The sequence below is a fragment of the Paramormyrops kingsleyae genome, chromosome 6, assembly GCF_048594095.1.
Source record: "Paramormyrops kingsleyae isolate MSU_618 chromosome 6, PKINGS_0.4, whole genome shotgun sequence".
NCBI classification, from domain to species: Eukaryota; Metazoa; Chordata; class Actinopteri; order Osteoglossiformes; family Mormyridae; genus Paramormyrops; species Paramormyrops kingsleyae.
In genome coordinates this window covers 29,828,576-29,847,883 of record NC_132802.1, presented here as the reverse complement: position 1 = coordinate 29,847,883, position 19,308 = coordinate 29,828,576, and the positions used below count along the sequence as shown (strand labels likewise).

General features: G+C 44.4%; 1 protein-coding gene across 1 annotated transcript; it reads left to right on the top strand.

The window, feature by feature from the left end:
• Positions 1-6,535: 6,535 nt before the first annotated feature.
• On the top strand, positions 6,536-17,575 carry LOC111844704 (CMRF35-like molecule 8). The gene is made up of 4 exons (XM_023813410.2): positions 6,536-6,629; positions 12,676-12,963; positions 13,989-14,083; positions 14,492-17,575. The coding sequence occupies exons 1-4, from the start codon at positions 6,590-6,592 to the stop codon at positions 14,507-14,509; spliced, it is 441 nt and encodes a 146-aa protein (XP_023669178.1). The 5' UTR covers positions 6,536-6,589; the 3' UTR covers positions 14,510-17,575.
• Positions 17,576-19,308: the final 1,733 nt, after the last annotated feature.

The window sequence follows — 19,308 nt, the reverse complement described above, 5'->3', positions numbered from 1 at the left end:
ATCATACGATATGGGCAAATTAAAATAATCAGCCTAGTGTTACTCAACCCAGTTTTTGGGGACCCCGAGACAGTGCACATTTTTGCTTCCTCCCAGCTCCCATCACGCTTGTACCAGGTATTCTGTGTTCTTGATTGATTGGTCCTGGTGTGCTGTCACCTGGGAGGCAGCAAAAATGTGCACTGTCTGGAGATCCCTGAGGGCCAGATTGAGAAACACTGAGTTAGTCAGACCGCATGGTTTTGGTCAGTGGGAGAGCTGAGTGCCCAGAGAACACCTCAGCAGAAGGAGAACATTTGGTTGTAGGATTCAAACCCCCAAACCTGGGGGGTGTTGGGGGACAGCAGTGCTACTCACTGACCATCCTGGCCAAAGTCAGAAAAAAATCCAGAACAGTACAGATACCAGAGATATCAGACTGAAGATCCTGTTGTAAAATGCTTTGATTAATTTGATGCATGCATAGCAATTTGAAACATTATTCTGAAGAAAATGAGAATGGGGCATGACTGCGCTGAATGTGGGCTTCATTACATCATACTCTTTGAAACTATTTGAAATGCTGCAGCTTGATTTACTTTTGAAAAAAAAAATCAAGCTCTAGTTGATGACTTGAGAATAGAGCCGGTGGACCACAAAAAAAAAAAAACTCAGATAAAAGGTACAAAATTATCTCAGATCACCCATCTGTTTTTGGTTGCTACCTGACATCAGAAAACCACAAAAACATTTCTGAGTTATATAAAGCCTGTCTAAACCTCAGATCTTGCTGCTATCTACAGTGTGTTGCACTGAGCAGTGCTGTTGCAGTCTGTTTTTATGAATCTATCTACGTTATACAGACAAAAACCTTGGAGACATCTGGCCATTACACCTACATGAACTTTTATGACGTCCAATTCTAAATCCATAGGCATCAATATGGAGTTGGTTCCCGCTTCACAACTATAACAGCTGCCACTCTTCTGGGAAGGCTTTCCACAGGATTTTGGAATGTGTCTGTGGGAATTTTTGGCCATTCATCCAGAAGGGCATTTGTGAGGTCTGGCACTGATGTTGGATGTGAAGGCCTGAAACGCAATCTCTGTTACAGTTCATCCCAAAGGTGTTCAATGGGTTTGAGATCAGGGCTCTGTGCAGGACAGTCAAGTTCCTCCACACCAAACTCTGCCAACCATGTCTTTATGAACCTTGCTCTGTGCACTGGGGCACAGTCATGCTGGAACAGAAAAGGTCCTTCCCCAAACTGTTCCCACAAAGTTGGAAATTGTCCAAAATGTCTGTATGCTGAAGCAGTATGAGTTCTCTTCACTGGAGCTAAGTGGCCGAGCCCAACCCATGGAAAAACACCCCCACACCATTATCCCACCTCCACCAAACTTTATATTTGGCACAATGCAGTCAGGCAGGTAATATTCTCCTGGCGTCTGCCAAAACCAGACTCATCCAATCAGACTGCCAGACAGAGAAGCGTGATTCATCGCTCCACAGAACACGTTTTCACTGCTCCAGAGTCCAGTGGCAGCGTGCTTTACACCACTCCATCTGACGCTTGGCATTGCGCTTGGTGATGTGAGGCTTGCATGCAGCTGCTGGGCCATGGATGCCCATTCCAAGGCACACAGTTTTTGTGCTGGGGTTAATGCCAGAGGAAGTTTGGAACTCTGCAGTTATCAAGTCAACAGAGCACTGGTGACTTTTATACACTATGTACCTCAACACTTGGCAACCCCATTCTTAATTTACATAGTCTGCTGCTTCATGGCTGATTTTCTGTTTTTCCCAATTGCTTCCACTTTGTTACACTACCACTAACAGTTGACAGTTGGATTATCTAGCAGGGAAGAAATTTTACAAACTGACTTATTGCAAAGGTGGCATCCTATGGCAGTGCCATCCCTGAATTCACTGAGCTCTTCAGAACGACCTGTTCTTTCATAAATGTTTGTAAGCCTGACTGCTTGGCTAGGTGCTTCATTTTATGCAACTGTACTAATGGGTTTGAATGAAACACCTGAATTCAATGGTTTTGTCTATATAGTGTAGTTTCTCTTTTTGACTCGTAGCCTACCTAAACTATAGTATCCCGTTAGCTCCCATTCAAACCTTTGCCTGAACGCTGATCATGATTTTGGAGTTCTAGACTAATAGAATACACTGGAATCTTGGGTCCAACCTCTTTGTCTTGTGTTCTTACAGCAATGTTTATATCATGGAAGGAGACATAAAAATGCATAGGTCTACTGCATGAGATTACTTGGAACTTGCAGTATTGGCGCTGTATTTCTGCTGTTTAAGATGTACCTTCTGTATTCATTACAGTATGTTATAAATACTGAAAAGGTTTATTATTCCTTAAGTTTACTAAGTCAGTTATTCGAGTATTAGTTTTAACAATGCAATTTTCAAAATGTTTTGAATAACATTACAAGCATTCGCACGAGCAGTAAAACAGTGTGAAGGCATATTTCTTTAAATATAATGGTTAGCCTGAATTTTATTTGTTTTGTGTATGTATGTGTGCCTTGCATTGAAAAGGTAACCTGTCCAGTGTTTGCCTAACTTGTTCCTTGTGGTTCCTAGATTAGCTCTCATCCTGCTCCCCAGTCCAGACAAGGCAGACAAGTGAAAAAAATCCATTTGAACTCACTCTACTCCTTCACAGAAATAAACTTCACCTTTTCAGCGTTGGGTTTCTCCTTTTTTTTGATTGGCTGCTTGAATTATACAAAACTAGCAAACAGTAGTTTTGAAACTCAACACATTCTTCCAATTTGAGCTGTCACCATTCCAGTCCATGGGTTTGAATACTTTTGCTTTCTGTTTCACATATAAAGTCTTTCAGATGCATGCATCAAGGCTGGGGTGTTTATGAAACCTGTTTATGTGGCAGACAGAAGGAAACAATGACACTATTATTAGTCTCTTAGGACCCACCTAGACTGAGAAGAACTGCTTAAACTTTTTGTCTGTAAATGTACTGCCTGTTTGAGGAATCCTAGAAACCACTACAAGTCATAATGATCCTTTCATTAAGCTTTTTGAATGCATGTTGTCCATGCAACCCAGTCTAACTGTGAAAGTGACATTTCTCAATACGCGTCATGCATCAACCATGCAAATGAGGTAAGTGTCACAAATAGCAAGCTTGCCGTTGGATGTGGTGAAACACAAATACTTCCCTGTCCTGCTTCATTCTGCATGTCAGTGTCCTGTTTGGCCAGTAGGTGTCGCTGGTCATCCTGTTTGGCCTCCTAATGTCTTCCCTTGTTCCTCGAGCTCCCACCTGGCTTAATGGGTTGAGTGAGTAGCTACGCCCGCTAGACTTTCCTTTGTGTTGTGTGTAACTCAACTATGTTTGTGATTTAACATTTATGTTTTTGTGCATGTCACTGGTTAATTGTGCATTGTTGTGCATCTGTTACCATTCCTTGTTTTTGCTCCCTGCTATTCCCTGTTTGTAGTAATGTTCAGTTAGCATTGTTCTCTACTCTCCCCTGGTCTTTGTGTGTGTTTGTGTATGTGTGTTGTTGCCTTTGCTTCCTGCCTGTTTCCCCATAGATGTTAGCATTTGTTTACCTTATGCCCACTGTATATGCTCCTTGCCTGTAACCTCTTCCCAGATGTGCTTGGTTGTTCACCTGTTTGTTTTCAGCCCTTGTGGTGTTTTCTGGTTTCCTTTGTTGAGTTCAGTTTGTTGAACTAAAATCCATTTTGTTCTGAGAGCTGCACAGTGGATTGTCCTCTTGCTACGCGCCGGCATAACAAACCCAGACACAGCAGGCTATTCTATAAAGTCTGATGGAGCTCAAAATTGGCGCTGTGGCAGCCGTTCGTTATTTTGTTGTGTGGTGGCGGTTGACACTAGGTGGCAGTGTGGGCTGAGTAAACTGCAGGTCACGGTGGCTCGGGGGCGATAGCAAAACCGTACAAAGCCACAGGCGCAGCAGGTGAGGTGGCGGGGTGATCATATGGTTTTTACCCCTAACATGCCATAACTATATTAACCCTCACATTGTTATATGTTGTAACCTTTCATAGTATCGCTAATAAATGGGAACATCACCCAAAGATGAATTCGTTGTGGACCTCAAGTTACTTTGTATAGTGAACCTGCATAGCGAGTCACTAACAGGATTTATCCGCCCTCCAGTGGAGTGTCTTATTTTGGACAGTTAATACAGGTGCAATGCTGAGAATCTCACCAGAATAATTTTGTTTCTGCTCCAGAAGAACATCTCATTGGGAAATGCAAAACTGATCAAATGCTGAAGCTTCACAATAATGGAGGTCACTGTGCCGATCGTATCATTTGCCAGAGCTATGATGGAGCGTCTGTGAGGAGCAGGGTGAATGGTAGAGCGCAGACGCCGCTGTAAAGCTTGGTAGATGCACCCATCCATCCATTGGCAAAATCATCTGCTATGACTCACAGTATTACAAACAATGCAAGCATGTTCATGCGTTAAATCGTTTTTTTTCCCATTTTCAGAGCCACTTTATGGTTCATTACAGTCATTGTGATGTGAAGTAGGAAGAGTTTAGTGAAAACCAAGACTACATGTTCTGATGGACTGGTGTGTCTGAGTGTTGTGCTGCACCCAAGGATTTACAGATGAGAAAGCATATTTTACAGATGGGAAAGTTCCTTTTGAAGGTTCTTAATGTCTTGAAGTCAACAAATTCAATTTTGTAAGCCCATTCATTTAATTTGTGTGGAGCTGGGGAGCTAATCAGTACTCCTTTGGAAGCTTTAAAGGATTTGTGAACTGATGCCTCTAGATGTGTCAGTGAGTTCAACTTTTAAGATGAAAGAGGATAGTCATCAATCAGCTGACTGGCAGTTTTATGCATTTCGCTGTGGGACAGACGCCATCCTGATACTGGATGAGAATTGGCAGAGGCCTCCAGCTTCAATATTACAACAATATTTGTTTGCCAAACTGATATGTATTGCAATTTTGAAAGTGGTATTCGGATTTTGAAAGTGACATTGAATTTTTTTTTTAAACTTTTGCTGAAAAGAAGTTAATCTTGCTTAACAATATTTGTTACTTTTAACACACTTCCTCTTCAGCATTACATGTCTAGATTTATAAGTATAGATCAGGGGTGACCAATCTTATCCACAAAGGGCAGGTTTTCGCTGCAACTCCCTAGTTAGATTACTAATAAGAGGACTGATTTGCTGAAGAGTCCTCACACCGGAGTTTGAACAGCTCACCTACAGGTTATCCCAAAAACCTGCATACACACGGGCCCTTTGCAGATAAGATTGGCCACCCCTGGTATAGATTGTCGATATTGTTCCCTGTCCTAGTCCATGTGTCAATTCCCTATTTGGCCAACAGGTGTCGCTGGTGATCACATCTCCCAATATTTCACAGGTTTTAGTTCCTAGTGTAGGGGTGCGCAGTCTTACCCAGAAAGGGCCGCTGTGCATGCAGGTTCTCTCTGGAACTCCCTAATTATATTACTAATTAGAGAACTGTTTGGCTGAAGAGTCCTCGCACCTGGGCTTGAATAGCTGACCTACAGGTTATCCCAAAACCCTGCATACACACCGGCCCATTGCAGATAAGATTGCCCACCCCTGTCCTAGTGTGTACTCTTGTTCCCCGGTCTGCCACGAGACTCAATGGGCTGAGCGTGCAGCAATGAGAGAGGCATCCCTACCATGTGGGATTAGAGGCTGGCTAGAGGTCAGCTATTTAAAATTTAACATTTGTTTTTTTGTTACATACCTCTGATAAGGTTCTTGGTGTATTTTTGTTAGTTCCTTGTTTTTGCTACTTATCTCCTTTTTTCAGTTATGTTCTGTACTCATGTTTCTAGTCTTTCCAAGTGTCTGTGTCTGTAGTGATTCTTGATTATGCTCACCTGTTTCTTGTTAGTCATAGTGCTTAGTGTACTGTAATAGCCCACACCTGTTCCTGGTGGTAGCCCTCTTTATGTATGTATAAGTGCCTGCCCTTGGCACGTCATTATTATTGTTGTTGTTACAAGAAAATAAAATTAGAAGAATCGTATGGGTAGAATGAGATTCCCCCTTAAATGAAAGTACTCTTTGTGTGCTGTCCAGTTAATTATGTGAGACTTCACATGGTTTCTGCCAAATTGCAAACAGCAGGACTGACCTAAGACCACAGATAGAACTGATAAGCGGGAACTCATATAAAATTCTTGCGCCATAATTTCTTATATCATCCTGGTCTGAAATAAGATACATTTAAATCACATTGTAGAACTAGTTATTGTTTATATATGTGGTAGACAATAATAATAAGTGATATTAGCTGTTTTTCAGATATTTTATGCAGGTATCTTTTTGCTGTCATATGTTGACAGGGGAATATTACAGGTTGGTATTGCTATATTTTTAAATTCTTTTCTAGTCTGATTCATCTAAATTCTAGCTTCGGTATGATGCTAATGCTATATGCTCTTGGTGTCCAAAAAGCTGTGAACAGCAAAGCCAAACCTCAGAATTTCTATAAAAAGTTTATGCCGCTTCCGGGTGAGCTTAGATCAGCAGCCTGTGTCTCGCTTGCAGCAGCTGTGCGCCGGGTACCAGGCGAACCGTTACAGCATGACTGTGCTCCCGTGCATCCTCATGCTCCTGTACGCTGGTAAGAGCTCCACATGTCATACTGTAACGAATTTGATAATCTGTAAATCTTAATGTTATGTTTTATTAAGGTGACTGATGGGCCTACTGAAGGGTCTCTAACTGCGTGCAGGAAGTGAATAAAAGTTTAATTTCGTGGGGAAAAAATTTCGTTGAAGATCGACGATACATTTGTTGTAATGATACCTATATGTACACCCAGCTATCAACGGAACGTTACGATTAAGGTATAGAAACGTTCAAAATGTCCAGTTTTCCTGATGTTCTCATAAAATTATTCCACTAATAAAACTATTGTTACTTCATTAGTTGCTTAGTTCATTACTTTATTATTATTATAATAATAAAGCTGAAACAAACGAAGGGCATGGTAGGGCGGAGGGTAGAAGATTTTTCAGTGTTAAAAAGAGCTTATTATGTTGTGCTACCATTGACAACCGTTAAATGTAAAACGTTCCATTAACTTTAGTATGTAAAGTAACTTTAGAAGAAGCGGGAGTTACAGTATAGTCTTGTTCTTTGTCTCCCTGTAATATTAATAATAATAATAATAATAATAATAATAATAATAATAAATAAAAACAAAAACTCATGAATCATATATCGTAAAGAACACCACACAGCAATTATAAATGGGAACTGAAACGAGCCCTGGCCAGCAGCATATCCGCAGCGCCGATTATTATTTCCTCTCATACGTCGCTGCAATTTGCAAGGCGGAATTAAGACGGGCTATCATGCTTATTAACCTAAACACTAAGACTGTTAAACGTTTGACTCTACCATCCAGCATTTCCTATTGCTCTGACCTTACGACCCGCAATGATGTCTGATTAAATAATACAATATATCCCGATTTCCACTCATCCTCGGTTATGGGCAAACTCGGTCCTTCAGACTTGATGATACTGAGGGGAGACGGTATCGCTCGGCGGAGGCACCTCCGGTACTTTGCGACGCCACCTCCAGGTCTTGTTTCAGAATGACCTGATAAACCCAGAAGCCATTTTTTTCGTGAGTTGTTCATTTCTGCGAGAATTTTAACATTATGAAATAGGTTTTCTTTTGCTTCTACACAGAGAGTAGTGCAGCTGTCCAGGTTTACTGGTAAAATAATGCAAATAACAATTAAGGAAGTGAAGACATATCGAAAATGACAGATGAAAATGAGTGGGAGGAACTGATGTTAATAATTTGAAAGTGACCGTGTATGTTTGTCATAGAGCTGGGCGATATATGGTCTAAAAATAAAATCTCCGATTTTTTCACAAAAAATCCGATTTCCGATTTTAATCGATTTTCCCCTCCCCTACTCAAAATCAAACTACAGATGACAAAAATGGTTCAAAACAAGTTTTAACTTTATTTAGCTTTTTTTTGTTTTTACTTTAGGGTTTAAGTGCAGTCTGACAAGCCATAAAAGATGCTTGTAAGTGAGATGGCAGACCACGCCATTGTAAACAATTTTAGAAACTTGTAAAAACTTTTAGAAAGCTTTCTCTATAGCTTATTTTCAAACTGGCAACAACACAATACGCCCTCAAACTTATAAATAAAAGTAATAAGTAATATTGTAATAATAAGAGAAAAAAAAACACACAATTTTATCATGTCAGCTTGGTATTAAGTAAATACTTTATGCCATTGGGCTTGACATAGTGCAAAATAAAGCTTTTGAAAAATTGCCAGTGTTAAAAAAAATGAGGCACGTACTTCGGGTCTAAAACTTTTAGCATGTTAATGAATCCCAGCTTTTCCACAGTATGTATGGGCACCATGTCTTTTGCACAATACATCACGACAGCGTTTGCTATCGTCTTCCATCATGCCCGATTCTTATCATATGGCACATAGTTCGAAAATGTGTCAGGGACGGTTGCTTGCTTAACTTTGTTTGTTGTGCTGGTGCTGCGGCTATTTTCATTTCGCTGGGAGCGGCACTTCTCCCACTCCGCTGCTTGCCTCTGCTTTACATGCTGGAATAAATTAGTCGCGCTGCTTCCTTTGGTTGCAACAGTTTTTAAAGTCTTTGCAACGAGGACTTGTTTGGTCTGTGTCCGACCTCGCAAAACCGAACCAATTCCACATTACAGATGTAGCAACACTTTTCTTGGGCACAAGCGCCAGCTTTTACCCCGTCATTGCCATGTTGTTAGTGAATCTGCTACAGTGTTTGGGTGCGCCGCGCTAATTTACCCGTGAAGAATGATGCGTCGCATTAGTTCCGCTTTTGGCACTCGTGTGTAAAAAAAGTAATAAAATGGATTTTCATGAAAACACATCGTCCTGAACTTAAATCGATTTATTGCCCAGCTCTAGTTTGTCAGGATTTAAAATCAGTCCAATTAATTCCACAGATAAATTTTTAATCTCTGCATGAACGCATGAACCAGCCGACAAGTCCATTTTAATAACACTGATCTAAAATGCAGTTGAAATCATAAATAAAGGTGCCATGCTGCTGCATCATTAGATGCTTCCTGCTTATAACCTAAAGCATTATAAGTAATTTCACCCTTGGGGCCAATAAAGTTTACCTTGCTAGTGACCTACTTAAAATAAGCCTTTGCAAGCTTGTTTATTTATACTTCATAAAACAGTCATTTCCGTGTAGAGAGTTAATTTATTATGGCACGGTGGCTCATTAATGACCCCGAGATACTTAAACTCCTCCACTTGAGGAAGGACCCCCTCCCCGACCCAGAGAGAGCACTCCACTTTTTTCCGGCTGAGGACCATGGTCTCGGGTTTGGAGGTGCTGATTTTCATACCAGCCACTTCACTACAGGCTCCGAACTGCTCCAGTGAGAGCCGAAGGCCATGGTCCGATGAAGCCAACAGAACCACATCATCTGCAAAAAGCAGAGACCTAATCCTGAGGTCACCAAGCCGGACACCCTCAACGCCCTGGCTGCGCCCAGAAATTATGTCCATAAAAGTTATGAACAGAATCGGTGACAAAGGGCAGCCTGGCAGAGTCCGACCCTCACTGGAAACGAGTCCGACTTACTGCCGACAATGCGGACCAAGCTCTGACACCGTCGTACAGGGACCGAACAGCCCTTATAAGTAAGCCCGGCACCCCATACTCCCGGAGCACTCCCCACAGGACTCCCCAAGGGACACGGTCGAATGCCTTCTCCAAGTCCACAAAACACATGTAGACTGGTTGGGCAAACTCCCACGCACCCTCCAGGACCCTGCTGAGAGTATAAAGCTGGTCCACTGTTCCATGGCCAGAGCAAAAACCACACTGCTCCTCCTGAATCTGAGATTTGACAATCCGACGGACCCTACTCTCCAGGACCCCCGAATAGACCAGGGAGGCTGAGGAGTGTGATCCCCCTATAGTTGGAGCACACCCTCCGGTCCCCCTTCTTGAAGAGGGGGACCACCACCCCGGTCTGCCCACCGGTTCTCATCACCTGCCTCTGGAGTTCCACAGGCCAAACAGGACTGATAGGACTTCTTCAGCTTGACGGCATCCCTCACTGGCGGTGTCCACTTGCGTTCGGGGATTGCCGCCGCGACAGACACCGACCACCATACGGCCACAGCTCCGGTCAGCTGCCTCCACAATGGAGGCGCGGAACATGGCCCATTCGGACTCAATGTCCCCCACCTCCCCCGGGACATGGGAGAAGTTCTGCCGGAGGTACTGTAGGAGTTGAAGCTCCTTCTGACAGGGGATTCCGCCAGACGTTTTCAGCATACCCTCACTATACGCTTGGGGCTGCCAGGCCTGACCGGCTTCCTCCTCCACCAGCGGAGCCAACCTACCACCAGGTGGTGATCGGTTGACAGCTCCGCCCCTCTCTTCACCCGAGTGTCCAAGACATGCGGCCGTAAGTTCGATGACACGACTACAAAGTCGATCATTGAACTGCGGCCTAGGGTGTCTTGCTGCCAAGTGCACATATGGACACCCTTATGTTTAACATGGTGTTCATTATGGACAATCCGTGACGAGCACAGAAGTCCAATAACAAAACACCACTCTGGTTCAGATTGGGGGGGGCTGTTCCTCCCGATCACACCTCTCCAGGTCTCACTGTCATTGCCCACGTGAGCATTGAAGTCCCCCAGCAGAACAAGAGAGTCCCCAGGAGGAGCGCTCTCCAACACCCCTTCCAAGGACTCCAAAAAGGGTGGGTATTCTGAACTGCCGTTTGGCGCATAAGCACAAACAGTCAGGACCCATCCCCCCACCCGAAGGCGAAGGGAGGCTACCCTCTCGTCCAGCCAGGGGCAATAAGTATGCCCACCCCTGCTCGGCGCCTCTCCCTGCGAGCAACTCCAGAGTGGAAGAGGGTCCAACCCCCCTCAAGGAGACTTGTTCCAGAGCCCAAGCTGTGCGTCGATGTGAGCCCAACTATATCTAATCAGAACCTCACAATCTCGCGCACCAGCTCAGGTTCCTTCTCTGTCAGAGAGGTGACATTCCATGTCCCTAGTGCCAGGTTCTGCAGCCGAGGATCAGACCACCAAGGTCCCCGCCTTAGGCCACTGCCCAACTCGCACTGCACCCGACCCCTATGACCCCTCCTACGGGTGGTGAGCCCATTGGAGGGGGGACCCATGTTCCTTCTTCGGGCTGTGCCCGACCAGGCCCCATGGGTGCAGGCCTGGCCACCAAGTGCTTGCCATCGAGCCCCACCCCCAAGCGGGGGGGGCAGTGACCCGTGTCCAAGCGAGGGAAAACATGAGTCTATTTTGTTTGTCATCATAAGGGGTCTAATGAGCTGCATTTCGTCTGGTTCCTCACCCAGGACCTGTTTGCCTTGGGTGACCCTACCAGGGGCATAAAGCCCTGGGCAACTTAGATCCTCCACCACGATAAGGCGTCGGCTCCAGGAGAGGAGAACAAGATCTACTGTGGTAAAATGTAATATGAGTCCCAATCACAGCAGTGACCACAATCTTTGGGACAAATGCATTTTTTAAATGCACACACAATAATTAAATATTTAAGAGGAAACGGAAAAAACATTTTAAATGTTTTTAAACCCTGCAACCTCTATGACATGGTTACCACGTCAAACGCAGAATGACCCAGCTGTGGGTTTAAATTCCCCTCCTGCATTACGTATGCCGTGTCCATGTTCTCCGTGTTTGAATGGGGGATCCTCCCACAGCCCAAAGACGTGTGGAACTGTGGCCTCTGTTATATGGCATAAGCTCTTGATTACTGAAGAGGAGAGCTTAGTAGCTTCAGACTTCCAGACTTGGGCAGATTTCTTTTAGATACTCCATTTTCCTGCCACAGCCCAAAAACATGCTGTTAGGATAATTCTTGTCTTTAAAATGCCCATATTTTATAGTTATGTGTGTGAATGATGCCCTGAATTTGGATCGCGTTCAGGATAAGTAATGGGAAAATGGAGGCAACTGCACTGTTTGAAAATGATACAAAAATAAAACATTTTAGAAAACCCTTAAGTTTAGGTTAGCAGTATTCCTCAGTATTTTGTAGGTTTGAAAAAAATAGCCAGTTAGAGACAGATTTGGCTTAATCTGTCTTGCATAGTAAGTATGATAATTAAGAGCTCAATGTGATACGGAAGCAAGCTCAGCTGTGTGAGACCTGGAACCAAGGAATGGTTGACTTTACAGACACCTTTTTATATATGGTTTTAGGAAGAGAAATGTTTTAGTTATGTTCCTAGCATAATGCTGTAATACCAACAGACCCCCTTTTGTTACACAGAACATTGAAACTCATGCAAGAACAGCGCTTTAAGACATCGGTGTCAGCAGGTGTCTCATGCAGGATATGATACCTCTGATTTCAGAACAGCATTTAAAGACCCACCATTACTGTTTTTACTCATCATTAGGTTTTTTGCAAGCAACATGAGACAACTGACTCCAGTACAGTGTTTATGAATATGTTCCTGCTCTCTTTGTTTGTTGATTTCTCTAAGTAGGTGTTTTGTGCAGGATTAGGATAAGGGTTTGTCAGCACCTGCCGCTACACAGTCAACCATCAAAATTTGTATTTCTCATGAGACATGGATGAATAACGCCTCGATACACTTTTTTAACAGACTCATGCTTCTGTATGGGCCCCTGGGTACTGAGGTGCCCCTACATGCCAGAACAGAAAGACATGCACCGTGTCTGGTGCAAGAGGACCTCTGCTGATTGCTGCTCCGGTATTGTCTTCAACAACACCACGTCCCAGCTGGAAAACGGTGCAGTCATGGTGCACGAGGATTCTGGGACCTTCAGCCTGAAAGTATTGCGGCTCTCCCAGGGTGAGGGGGTCTACTGGTGTGGACTGCTGAATCTTAAGAGTGACATCATCAAATTGGCTGAGATGGAGATGCAGCGTGGTAGGTCTGATGGCTCTTTGTTAAGACTGGCTAATGTATTGATTTCAACTGCTGCAGGTTTACACTGGTAAGATGCCGCCAGTTTGGAAAACCAGCCCACTCTTAGAAGAAAATTTAAATTGGGGGTGGTGTGTGGCCGAAGGAGGGGTGGACTTACCATAAGACAATTGTGGGCAGCCGGCTGGGCTCCCAAACACTAGGCGCCCCATGAAGATTGAATTTCCATAAGTTAGATTTGTGAATATAAGATAATATGATCGTATACGTTATAAAAACATGTCTGTTATTTGCAGTTTTAGTTGGTACAATACCGCCCTCCCCCCGAATGACAAATTTTACCGCCAGCACTTTTGCCCCCACCCTGACAAGTAAGTTCTGCTACTGGCACCCTATGCTTTGATTAGGAGATTATTGACGTTCTATCAATTTATAATCCTTCTCATTTCTCATTTGATTCCAAAAAATAGCTCGAATGACCCACTTGGGGGCGGGGGGGGGGGGTGCCCTAAGCATGTCAGCCTAGGGCCCCCAGATAAGTTAGTGCAGCTCTGGGCTCAACAGGTTAGGATGTGATTAGAAGGTCACCGGGTCAAATCCCAGGGTCCATAGACTGACTTCACCATTGGGCCTGACTCACAATTGGCCCTTACTCACCACTGGGCCTCACTCACCATTGGCCCTGACTCACCATCGGGCCTCACTCACCATTGGCCCTGACTCACCATCGGGCCTCACTCACCATCGGGCCTCACTCACCATTGGCCCTGACTCACCATCGGGCCTCACTCACCACTGGGCCTCACTCACCATTGGCTCTGACTCACCATCGGGCCTCACTCACCACTGGCCCTGACTCACCATTAGGCAAGGTCCTGGAACTCAGTTGTTTCAGGGTCTGGCTGATCCTGTCTCCTCAATTGTATGTTGTGTTTCATAAAATTCCTTAGTTGTATGTTGTGTTTCATAAAAGCATCTGCTAAGTAAATGTGAGTGATTTTGTAGCAAACTGCATTTGTTTTCCTCAGACCTTCTGAATGATGTGTGGTGGATTCTCCGCTGGATCCTGATGGCAGTATTACTTACAATAACACCCACCATGCACCTGTGCTTCAGGATTAAGGTTGTGACCACTTTTTAACACTTTCACTGCTATTCCAATTTGTTGAGCGATCAAAATGACTTTTTTATTACGTATCGTGTGTTTAAAATTTGAGATTTAGATTAAATTGAGATTAAATTTTCATTTCTAAAAAATGTTTTCAAATATTTCTCCCAAATCAGCACGAAAATTCCATAGGGACAAAGTTTACATGTATAAAGAAACAGCATTAGGTCTAAAATTTATTCACTTCAGTTACTCATCAATGTTGGAAAAAAACAGGCATTGATGGCACTGTCTTTCTTTTTGTTGTTATTATATGATCTATTAATTCCTGTCATGCAACTTAATTCCTGGATGAATCCTATTTAGAAAAGATATTAAATTCCAAACACCTTTGCTCTACATTTTGGCTTCCTGTTTTTTCAGAAAAAAAGACAAAGTTAGAGATGAGGCTATCAAACTGGAAACACGGTCTGATGCTTGACAGAGGGACTGAGATGCCTCTTTACGACAGAAGCTGAACAGCTGTAATATTTACCATTTTGCCCAGTAAGAGAGAACCCATTTAAATTGTTGCATTAATTTTTTGATACAATATTTTCATGCTTGTCAGGTCAAAATGCTTTTCAGAATTAAATAAATATAATAAATGTAATAAATAAATGTACTAAATAAATCTACCGAGAAAATTGTTTATTTCTTCCAGCTTTTATTTAATTATTAAATTATTTCTTACTGGTTTAGTTAAATTATTTGTTTATTTATTTATTTTGATACTGCCGTACATGACATGAAAAAAGCCTTGAAATGTAAACTTTCACAGATAAGACATAGAGGTCTTAGTGATTGTTTGAGTGCTTCCAAGAGACCTGCCTCTAGTGGCTGCAGTTCGCAGCAATCGAACCATGAGCCACAGGTGGATGAGTGAAAGGAAAAATTAGCTGTCCAGTATTGCTTCACTAAGCAACTTTACAGGATGGCCATCTAGGGGCACCGTTCCCAAAAACTCTCATTAGAAACTTATATAGTTGTACCCATTCAGTTAGCAACTGTGCTTAAGGGAAACGTCTCCAAGGGTGAGTCACACTGCAATCAGATATTCTCATTTGTAGCCTGCTGCATTGCAGAAGTTCCTCAAAGTTTGAAAATACATTTTCATCAGAGTAGTACACAGAAAGAGTTGCCACCACTGCAGTCTCTTCTGACACCCTTTCAGTTTTCTCTCTGAAGTCTGTTATAAGATGGGCAGCATCCATTTCATCTGCAGTAATCAGTATTTTTCATTCCAAATCTAGTAAGCTCTTCTGGGGGATACATTCCAAGACCTACCATAGATAGCTGAAACCATGGATAATAGCAAACCATCTGCGGACCCGTATCAGGTTAACCAACTTCGGTCAGCTGGCTAGAGTGAGATTTTCAATTTGAGAGAATCCTGCACACACATGCACATGCATTTACATATAGTTAACAGTTTTATTACCTTATAAATAGTCTGTAGGGTTTGCAAACTGCCCCAGTAGCTAATTTTATGTTTACAATGGAATGACATAAATTTGCCCCTCCATGAGTCGCCACCTTATCATGGTGGGGGGGTTTGTGTGCCTCCATGATCTTACTAGCTGTGTTGTCAGGGGCAATTGCCCCTGGTAGGGTCTCCAAAGGCTAATTGGTCCTAAGTGAGCAGCCAGACTAATTGTGATTCTGAGCACCCCGATGAAAATAATACAATGGACCAGGTTACATCGCCAGGATTGGAGAGACCAGGGTCTCACCCTGGAGCCAGGCCTGGGGTGGGGGGAGACTGAAGACAAGTGTCTGGTGGCTGGGCCAATGAAGCTAGCTATGGTTTGCATTGCTAGCAGTAAGTCAGCCTCTTTCCTGGGGGGTGTTGGACTATGGCATGGCTGCCTTACCATTGATTCTGTTCATAATCTTTATTGACAGAATTTTTAGGCATGGTGAAGGGGCGGAGGGGGTCTGGTTCGGGCGGCCTCAGGATTGTGTCTTAGCTTTTTGCAGATGATGTGGTTCTGCTGGCGTCACTGGGCTGTGACCTGCAGCTTGCACTGGGCAGGTTGCAACTGAGTGTGAGGCGGCTGGGATGAGGATCATCTGACGTTTTAACCTAAATCTCAAGAGATGATAGAGCAATGAAATTTGTCATGTACTAAAGGATGATGGAGCAAAGACAATCATGCATTGTATACCCCACAAAGGACGAAGCAACGGCGAAAGCACATTGATACTAGGGATAGCTGAAACCGCAGATACTGATGGACTGCTGTATATCCAGCGTGGCCATGCTGGGCTAGACAGGAGTGATCGAGTGAAAGTGACGCACCAAACAAAAAACCAGCATTCACCAGAGCCCTCCCTCAAACCTTTGATGGCTGAATGTGACAGTGTGCATTTCAAGGTTTATTTCATGTCATGTATGGCATTATTGAAATCAATCAATCAGTTAATTAAACCAGCACAAAATAGCTCAAATAATTAAAATCTGGAAGAATATACAATTTTCTCAATAAATTTATTCATGGTCATATGTCATTGACGTTTATGTATTGCCACATTACAGAGTATGTTTTTAAATTCATACATTTGTTTTATTTATGTTTAGTCCGAATAATCCCTCCATAGTTACAATCTTGTTAACAGTATTTGAAACAATGCACTTACCACTGAATTATGCTTGCAGCGCTGTTTCTTTAATATTTGTATTTTCCAGCAGGGGGCAGTAAATATACAATAATTGCTACATCCCTATAAACATTAACCCTACAGCCAGTTTTAATGACATAATTCTACATTTTAATGCTTTATTTAGAGAGAAACTAACTGCTGTAAATAAAATATGACAAATTGTATGAATTTATTCAGACTAATTGTCACATTCCATCAATGAAAGAGGCAGGAGCAGGTGTGAGGGTAAACCAAATGGGGGGGGTTTATTAAGGAAGGAGAACAGGGTTAACAAAACCTTACCATGTCGGGTCAAATACAAGACAAAACTGGCAGGTAGGGAAATCACTATAGCACACACTGGGGTGACATCAATGACCAAACTGGGGAGCACAGGACTGGGAGGCACTCTTATACACCATTGATGAGGAGCAAATGAGAGGCATCTGGTGTGAATCATATGAGGGCAGAAATGAGAGGTAAGACAAATTAGTAACAGGTGGGGCTCATTAGCGCCACACTGGGGAAAGAACAAGGGGGCAGGAATGCAGGGTGTGACACTAATGCATTTAAATTTCAATCAGCTCCCAAGTGGACCACCCGGCTATACGCTCCTATCTATAATAACATACCCTGGACAGCCTCAGTTCAGGTAAATCATATCCATCAGAAACGCAATGTTCAGATCTCAAGTTGGGAGTGACCTTAAACAATTGCCTGTCTAAACAAACAAAATGAGCTTTTTAATGTCCACGTCAGCTATGAGAAAAGTTGGGCCTATGTAACATTTTGTGACCTTAAAATAAACTAAAACAGTATATTGACTATGTGGTTGTTTCAAGCACTGCTGTGATGATTATTAATATTATTATTGTAAGGGTGGATCGCTGAGCAATGCTGCTCAATTACACGTCACAGACATGGTTCTGGGTTTTAGCCACGAGGTGACGTTTATCGCACCTATACCAGGCGTACTCCCAACACATTTGCACTACCCACCGTGCCCCTTGCCCCACTTACTTCTAACATGCACAGTGGGCACACACACACGTGGACATGCTATGTACAACAGTACGCATTTAGCACTATACTTGACACAACAAGACAGCACGATTATGTTACAACACAAAGGCTATGGAGATCTATCTAGAAAAGTCGGCATCATTCCAGCCTGCTGCGCTGCCCGCCAGTAGCAGCTGCCCCACTGCTACACCCCCAGGGGGTTAACCATCCCGGAACCCCCACAAAGTCCTGGAAACGTGCTGGGCTCCAGCGAGTCCTCTGCGGTTGCGGGGCCCCGAGTCCCCCACCATCCTAATCTGTCCCTGCTGCTGGGGCACTCACTGTCGGTCCTGCCTAGGGGCTGGTATAGAGCCAGGTGGTCGCGGTGCAGCACGACAGTCCTGCACTACTCCAGCATCCACACCCGGTACACCACCTCGGAGATCCATTCCAGGACCTTCCCAGGGCCACTCCAGTGGCTGTCGAGCTTAGGTGGCTGCACCTTCTTCCTGATGGGGCAGTCACCCAAATGGGGTGCTTAAGACGGAAGGCCCCAGCGGATGTCATACGCCCTCTTTTGTCTGGTCGTGACCATGTCCTGAAGGTTCCTGGCCAGTGCATGAAATGCACGCGCTCCTGGAGCTGGCACATGTAGTCCAGCCCCGGTGTCACTGGGAGCTCCGGCTCAGGTGGTGAGCTAGACACCAGTTCCACCAGGGTCCGTAGCTCACGGGCAAACATCAGGGCGGTGGGGGTGCAACCGATGCTCTTCTGCACCACTGCGCAATATGCCCACAGGACCTGGGGAAGGTGGGCATCCCAGTTGCGCTGGTGCTCGTCCATGAGGATTGCCAGCTGTGCGGCTAGAGTACGATGGACCTGCTGCATCAGCCTGTCGCTCTAAGGGTGAAGGGAGGTGGTGCGGGTCTTCATGATCCCCTGCCGCCGGCAGACGTCGCCGAACACCTCCATCTCAAAGTTCCTACCCTGTCATTATGCAGCTTGTTGGGGGGCCCTGAACCTGCGAAAGAGCTTAGCCGCTGTGGTGGTGGCGCTCTGATGAGGAACCGCATATGCTTCGGGCTAATTCGTGAAGTAGTCCATGGCCATGATCACGAACCGGATCCTAACCTCGGTGCGAGGGAAGGGGCCCAGGACGTCCACCCTTACCCTAACCCTAACCCCACCTGCTCCATGAGCCTGGCAAACATGTGTGGGGCGTTGCACAAGCCGAATGGCATTGACCGGAAGTGCCACAGACTATGGCCGATGGTGAAAGCAGTGTCAGGGCGAGCTTCAAGGGCCAGTTCGACCTGCCAGTAGCCAATCCAGAGGTCCAAGGTGCTGAACCATGTCGACCCAATGATGTAGTCCAGTGTATCGTCAATGCATGGCAGCGGATAGGAGCCTTTCCTTGTCACCACATTCATCCACCAGCAGTTTACACAGGAGCACTATGACCCATCCTCCTTGGGGACGAGGACTGCTGGAGCTGCCCACAGGCTGTTGGATGGCTCTATAACTCCTGTCGCTGCCATCATTCTTGTCACTTCGCC

Coding starts and splice junctions, on each gene's coding strand:
- LOC111844704 (XM_023813410.2), top strand. CDS start 6,590: ATGACTGTGCTCCCGTGCATCCTCATGCTCCTGTACGCTG. Junction 6,630..12,675: donor CCTCATGCTCCTGTACGCTG/GTAAGAGCTCCA, acceptor CTTTTTTAACAG/ACTCATGCTTCTGTATGGGC. Junction 12,964..13,988: donor TGAGATGGAGATGCAGCGTG/GTAGGTCTGATG, acceptor TGTTTTCCTCAG/ACCTTCTGAATGATGTGTGG.